Genomic DNA, 7,748 nt, shown 5'->3' with positions numbered 1-7,748 from the left:
CTGTGTGTGTGAGGAGCTGTGGGTTCCGGGGCTCAGGGAACCGCACGGTGTGCGCTGGACACACTCAGCAGGAACAATCTGGAATAGAGGTTGGGAAGGCAGGCTGGGGCGAGGCCGGATATTTTTCTGGGGCAATGAGAAGCCAACCTATCCAGAGTGGATCAGATTTCAGGCTTAGAAAGATGCTGATGGCTGCGAGGAGGACGAAGTGGAGGGAGAAGAGGCAGAGAGAACAGTTAGAATGATGGCAGCCGTGGGCAAGAGGGGCAGGGGGGCTGAGAAAAGGAAATGGACACAAGACCCCAGGGAGGGCGATAGAAATAGCAGCAAAGGTGCAAAGGAGAAATGAAGGCATGACCGAGAGTGTCTTGACTCAAAGGAAGGTGATGTATTTCGCTACCTGGGGTAGCAGGTGGTGGGAGGGTGATGGATTTAGCTTTGAACACTCGTGTTGTCAACATCTAAGCATTGATAGCTAGTAGGCGTCTGGGAGCATAGATTTGGGGTTCGGGATTAAGGTGGGACTACAGCAGTAGATCTGGGAGTCGCCATCCAATAGGCGCTATTTGAAGCCATAGCATGGAGAAGGGGCCGGAGGAGGGCAGAAGCGCGTCAGAGAAGGGGCAGAACGGAGTCTTGGGCTGGAGTGGCATTAGGGAGACAGGCAGGAGGAGGAGCAGTGAGAGGAAGAGAAAGGGAGCGCTCTGCTGAGGGGAAGGGGTGAAGGGCACTAAATGAAAACAATAATATTCATGAACATTTGTGTGTCACCGTCCTACACGCTCTGTTACTCTGCGGTAGGCTCCTATCCATCAGAAGGGGAGACATGAAAACTCATTTAATTCTGCTATGGCATGGGTACGCTTATTCTCATCTCCATTTTACATCTGAGGAAACGGAGGCACAGAAAGAGAAAGCCATTTGTCCGAGGTCACAGCTAGCAGGTGGTTGAGCTGGATCTGAACGGAGGTCATCTGGCCTCAGAGGCTGTGCAATAAGCTGCTACACGACGCTGCTTCTCACACCACAGAAAGAGACCCGGTAGCAAGAAGCAGCAGGTGTGAAAAAGGTTACAAAGCAGCAGGCTCTCAACACTCAAAGCAACCCTTGAACTTATCCAGATAAAGCAGTTGTACTGGGTGTACATACATGTAAGTGCATGTCCACCAACAAGTGTGTGTGCCCGTGGGAGTGTATGTGGCAGATGTGCCAGGGCAGGAACTCGGGTAGATGAGGGGTGGCTACTGGACCCAATTACTATTCAGAGTCCATGAACTTGCAGCAGGGGCATCGCCTGGGAGTCTGTTAGGAATGCAGGGCCTCGGCCACAGACCTGAGTCAGAATCTGTATGCTAACAAGACCCGCAGGTGATCTGTAGGCACACAGCCATTTGAGAAATACTTCGCTAGATAATTACTGACATGTTTTTGATAAATGACAGTTGGATCCAAGCTCTTAATGCTAAAGCATTCTAGATGTGTTCAGTCTGGCCTCTCTGTTGGTAGAAGCTAGTGAACCTGGTGTATTTGGGATTCTATGGGTAGGGGATGGAGGAACAGAAGAGGTGGTGGGACCAGGGATGCAGCTTGTAAATGGTCTGTGCCCAGGTAACTGAGACGCATCCTTCTATTTGTTCAAACAGATCCTAAGCACATACTAAGTGCCAGGCCTGCGGGGAACACCGAGAAAAATCTGCCAGCTTAGTGGTGGAGACAGACCATCGATAGGGAGAATCTAGAGTGGGAGCCCAGGAAGAGTGAGCAAAGGTGTCTGGAGGTTGGGAAGGCTTCCCAGGGATTGCGGTCCTTGACATGACGAGTGTGAGCATGCTTGGAGACACATGGGTATGTGAGCTCGCATGGATCCTATCCTCCTGACACACAAACGTGTGCAAATGGGAAACGGTTCTTGGTCTACAGAGCTTGGGGCAGGCTCTGTGGAATGTAGGCCCTTCCCCTCGTAGCTGGAATGCAGGGCTGGTGGAGAGGGGCCAGATGCAGTAAGAGGGGCAGCGGAGTTGATGAAGCGCTTCGCCTTGCACTCTCTTCTTCTGCATGCAAACACAGCCCTCCACAGGAGGGAACGCTTGGCAGGGATTCTAAGGATGAGTAAACAACTGAGATGAAACCCCTGGGCTTCCCAGCTGTGCTGATTGCTTGGGGCTCTTCTGGCCACTGTGAGAAAATGAAGACATTGTCACAGAAAGCGAGGCCCCAGGTTGGCACTTGAATCCAGAGTTGGTGTGACAGATACACATAAACGAATACTTCACTGGAGTGAACCACGCAGAGTCATACGAAGGACATGGATCCCAGGCCGGAGCAGAAAGACAGGGCTTCGGAGGGAGACAGACCTGTGTCAGAGCCCACCCACCTGCTGAGGGGCTGGGACAGTTGCTCAGCACACCCTGAGTTTGAGTTTCCTCAACTACAATATGTGGATGACAGTGTCACCCTCTCAGGGGACATATAATCCTTGGAGTGAGGAGTGATGGGGACAGCATATGCAAAGCGCCATGCCTGGCACATAGTAGGTGTTCTCTTTGCTCAGCTCATCTAACTCCCAGACCATCTTGTGGATTTTAGGAAATATGTCAATCCTGGGGTCTCAGCAAGGATACCTTCTCTGGGCTCCTGAATTGGCTGTTCCCTTGGGCTGCGTGTGTGGCAAACAAATAATTCTGCATTTCCCAGAGTTCTGAGTTCTACTGATAGCCTTCTGCCTGTTGGGGAGCAAACAGAGTGAGGAGCCTAATAGGTCTATTTACCCGAAATGCTCTTACAAGCAGCGCCCCCTTGGAGAGGGTCTGGGTTCACTCTAATTCAATTCATATAGATATTTCTTGAGTTTCTTATGAGCCAGGCATAGAGCCGAGACAGGAAAACTGCAGGAAACAAGGCAGACATGTGTCTGAAAGAACTGATTCCGGGGGGAGATAGAGGATGAAAATGCAAGTTCTGTGCAGTGGGGCCAAGGGTGGACCTGGGAAGGTGCAGGACCACTGGGGTCCCCAGAGGGGAGCCCAACCCAGACCTGAGGCTGGGAAGAAGGGTTGGGAAGGCTCATTAGAGGAGGTGAATTCAGGAGGATGAAGTGCTGGCCACGCAAGGGGAACAGTGCAGAAGAGAGGACTGAGGGAAGAGGAAGTGTCACAGAGAGAAGAAAATCAACCCGCTGTGTAAAGCTTTAGAGAGCAAAGAAAGCCCAGAAAGTTCTGGGAACTGAAAGCTCAGCGTAGTTAGAACTTAGTGTTTATGGGGCTCAGATGAGGCTGAGAAAGGTCCTCAGGGGCCATGCTGGCTATTCTACAATTTCATAAAGGTTAGGCAAAGCCTTTAAATGACCTGGTCGTAGGTCACTGACCTGTTTCTGCCTGGAACCCCTTTCATCTGGCCAATTCCCACTCATCCTGGAAGAATGGCCTACGTCTCAGCTCAGGCCTGCTTCCACCTTGGGCTGGCCTCTGGATGTTCCCCACCTCTCTGCTCCATCTCGGCACTGGCCCTGCTAGATCAGAGATCTCTAGGCTTCCTCTCTCTGCCACTGGACCATAACCTTCCCGAAGGCAGGCAACACTCAGTGGCCATGTTTTCCTAGCACCCAGGATAAGTGCAAGTGTCAAGTAAGTATTAAAAACCTGTTGAACTCCATTGACTTTCAGGCAAAGATGAAACACATGGCCCTGAATGACAGGGGCCCAGACAGAGAAAATCATGACTGGAGGGGCTGTTCCTCTAGGAATGGAAAGGGCTGCCTTTCTTTCCCTCTTCACGTTGCGGAGCAGCTTCCAGCTCAGGCGCGGTGAAATGGCAAAGACGCTGTCCTGATCCCTCCGTTCTAGAACAATACTGTGGGGACAAGGGGACAACTGGCCTCGCCTGACAGCTGCCGGGTTCTGCCCTGCCCAAGGAGCTGCAGGCCATTTATCCCCTCAGGTCGGCCCATTGAAGGCAAAAGTGAAAGCGCTTCAGTTCTTAGATGGGGCTATACGTTGGCTTTTCTTTCAAAATTTCTTTTCTTATATAAGTAGTATACATTACATGTACCAGGTAATATGTGGCTGCACCATATATTTATCATTTCTTTACTGACAGACATTTAAATAGTTTCTAATTCTTTCAATTAATGGTATGTTTTAGGAGACATCCTTGCAGCGAAACCTGGATGCACAGTTTATTTTTCTTCTTCAGGTCAATTTCAAGAAGTGGAGTTGCTGGGTCCCATGGAACGTGCATTTTTTAAAATATATTTTTATTGATTTCAGAGAGGAAGAGAGAGATAGAAACATCAATGATGAGAGAGAATCATTGATCAGCTGCCTCCTGCACGCCCCCCACTGGGGATCAAGCCTGCAACCCAGGCATATGCCCTTGACCGGAATCAAACCTGCGACCCTTCAGTCCGCAGGCCGATGCTCTATCCACTGAGCCAAGCCGGCTAGGGCTGGAACGTGCATTTTTAAGACTTTTGATCCACGTCGCCGAACCCCCCTCTGAAAGTTTCAACCATTTCGCACGTCAGCGGTGAAGGAGAGTCTCCGTGGCTCCACACTGACTGCGCACGGCTACAATCTTCTTTGCCAACTTGAAAAGGAAAATGTGTTTCATTCCGGGTGGAATTTGCATTTCTTTCACCATCAGTGGAGGCGATGTCTTTTCAGTTGTATTCTCTCTATTGTGAAATGTTAGTCTATAGATCTGTTCATTTTACAGGCCTGGAGAGCAGGAATAGTTTCTTCAATATTCCAAAAGCTTTTCATGCCGAAGGTTGGTAACCCTGAGTAGATTATATGTTGCAAATATTTTCATTTATTTACTATCTGAAACTTTAATGGCTTAAAAAATAATAATTCCATTCAAAGTTCTACTTAATCAAATCTAACAGTCTTTGCTTTTATGGATTCTACTTTCAGTGTCACTCCTTAAAATATGTCCCTATTTGAGGTTAGAGTTCCATGTTCTAGGACTGGAGTTTATGTGGTTAAATATTTGAGGTATAATTTGTTTCTTTCTTTCCAAATGTTTAAGCCCGCTGTTTCTTTTTTAAAAAATATATTTTTATTGGTTTCATAGAGGAAGGGAGAGGGAGAGAGAAATAGGAACATCAGTGATGACAGAATAATTGATCAGCTGCCTCCTGCATGCCCCTTACTAGGGATCGAGCCCACAACCAGGCATGTGCCCTTGACCAGAATTGAACCCCCAGGACCCTTCAGTCTGCAGGCTGACGCTCTATTCACTGAGCCAAACCAGCTAGGGCTTTAAGCCCACTGTTTTAAAACCATTTAGTAAATAATCCATTCTCTCTTCAGTAGATTAGAAATGATACTTTAATCACATATTAAAGACAGTCTCTCTCATACACACATACACACACACACATCCCTTTTTCTGGACCTTTATTCTCCCCCATGATTCATGTGTTCACTCCTATACTCACACTAAATTTTAAAATTATTTTAGCCCATAACAACATTGTAATATCTTAAAATTTTTTTTCCGGCTTTTCTACATGTTCATTCTTGTAGATCAGAGGTTCTTATTTAAGGGCATGTGTCAGAATTAACGGTGAAGTGTTCTAAAAACATAGATGGCTGGTTTCCACCTCCAGCATAAAAAATCACAATCTCCAGGGTGTGAGCTATGCATTAGGTGTTTGCCAAAGTGCAGAGGGGCTAAGAACCAAGACTCTAGATGAATTTCAGAATAGGCTTCTGCCTGGACAATGTGGCTCAGTGGTTGAGCATCGGCCCAAGAACCAGGAGGTCACCGGTTCAATTCCTGGTCAGGGCACATTCCTGGGTTGTGGGCTCAATCCCAGGAGGGGGCATGCAGGAGGCAGCTGTCAATGATGCTCTCATTATTGATGTTTGTATTCCTTTCTTCCTCTCCCTTCCTCTCTGAAATCAATAAAAATATATATATTTGAAGAAAAAAAAAAAGAACAGGCTTTTGAGGGTCAAAGCCATATTTGTCTGGCCATTGTTTATTCCCAGACCTGGTATCTGCCACACAGGTGCCATTCAATCAATATTTGTTGAATGAAAGAGTATATTAATTAATGTTTATTTTGCAACCAGCACCCATCTTTTGTTCTTGGACACCCAAAGACCATTTCTGTTAGGGAAGGCGAGGCGACGGTCCAGCCTGGTGAGGACAGCTGAGTGACGGGTGAAGAGGACGGTTATTCCAGTATCGGAAGGGCGGACATGAGGAAAAGGGAGCAGGCGCATCCTATTTCCCCGAGGACACAGAACATGGAAGGAAGTTTCAGCGGCACCTAACAGGCTATTAAGAGGGGTCAGATCTATCAAAAAATAGGTACCTATTGACTGGATGAGTTGGCCAATTCCCCACCACTGGACATGTTTAGACGTTTTAGACAGAAGTGGTGTCACTGTCTCATGGGGAGTAATTCAGAGCAGATTCCCCCGTTAAGGATTTGAGATTTTGGAATCACTAAGATCTCTTTCTTCCCTCATGGGGATTTTGATCTTAAAAACACTTATTTTAAAACATTCTATTTGTGAGTTCTGTGATCGAAGAGAAAGGTTCTGGGATCTTTCTTATTGGTGAGAAAAACTCAGACTAAGCCCAGAGGTCACTATGTAGGGAGATCCTTATTGTGGTCACTCTGACCCGGGGAATGTGGGGTCCTGACCGTGTCATATCCCAATACTGCAATGGCCCTAAAACACTCACCCTTGCCATGCGATGTTTCGATCATCCAGGTGCAGTTCAAGTTGTTGGGGTAGAAGTCGGGGAACCCTGGTGACAAGATGGTCCCGCTGGAACCTTGAATGAAGCCACCACAGAGGGCTACAGGAGTGAAGAGGGCAGTGAAAGACTGGACTGGCTCAAGGAGCTCCCCCCAATCCTCTGGGAATCTGCCCCCCCCAATCTCCTTTCAAACCCACAACCCTCACTAATGGTGGGAGAGTCAGTGCCCCCTGGTTTTTCGTGGCAGGAAAGGAATCCGCTACATTAGTGCCCAATAATGTGTCTCACCTTCACAGCTGGGCAGGGCCCGGCTCCACTGGAAGTTGGGCTCACACTCCAGGGGCTCCCCATCACTTAATGTGTAGCCCGAGTCGCAGCTGAAAGTCACCAGAGCGCCCACATAGAAGTCATTTCCGTGACGCTGCCCATTTACGGGGATCCCTGGATCCAGACAGTGGTCTGACTGCAGGGTTATAGCTGGAAAAGAGAGCCCACAGCTGGAAAAGACAGCTCACTGTCCCCACAGAGGGACCCCAGCTGACTCAGACAGGGAGGGAGGGAGGGAGGAGAGGCCCAGCTTCACAGCAGGCTTAAGTTACCATTCACCCACTCATCAAATGTGCTGTCAATATCTGCCAAGAGAATATCTGACGACTGATCAGAGCAAATAAGTTGGCTGGATCATTCATTCATTCATTCATTCATTCATTCAATAAGCATAGGTTGCTAAGGCTTTGCAACATAGATATAAGCTCAAGTAAGAAAATGACCCTGTCCTAATGGCTCTCTGCCATACTTCCTACAGCGGCCTGTAGAACTGAACTGACATCAGTCTCTCTAAATCGAGGCATCAGCAATGAATGTAGAAAGTGGTGAGGAAAGGTGAGCGAGTGGGAGATGCCAGCTCACTTTAACCTCACGGTCTGCAAACAATCGGTCCCTAACATGGTGCCCCCCAATTGTCTGCACACGAAAGAGGCCTTGCTGTGTGCCCACAAGGAACGGTGTGCAGGCCGTCAGCTTTCACT

At 48.2% G+C, this 7,748-nt stretch overlaps 1 protein-coding gene across 1 annotated transcript in view; it reads right to left on the bottom strand.

Annotated features, from left to right (window-relative positions):
- The window catches only part of CSMD2 (CUB and Sushi multiple domains 2), a 268,349-nt gene that overhangs the window by 158,546 nt on the left and 102,055 nt on the right, over window positions 1–7,748 (bottom strand). The window contains exons 12-13 of the mRNA XM_023758472.1: window positions 7,009–7,197; window positions 6,703–6,819 (exon numbers count right to left, since the gene is read on the bottom strand). Of these exons, the coding sequence (XP_023614240.1) occupies window positions 6,703–6,819; window positions 7,009–7,197 (306 nt within the window). The remainder of the gene's footprint in view (window positions 1–6,702; window positions 6,820–7,008; window positions 7,198–7,748) is intronic.

Source organism: Myotis lucifugus, unplaced genomic scaffold, assembly GCF_000147115.1.
Source record: "Myotis lucifugus unplaced genomic scaffold, Myoluc2.0 scaffold_131, whole genome shotgun sequence".
Lineage (NCBI taxonomy): Eukaryota > Metazoa > Chordata > Mammalia > Chiroptera > Vespertilionidae > Myotis > Myotis lucifugus.
This window is presented reverse-complemented; position numbering and strand designations above follow the sequence as displayed.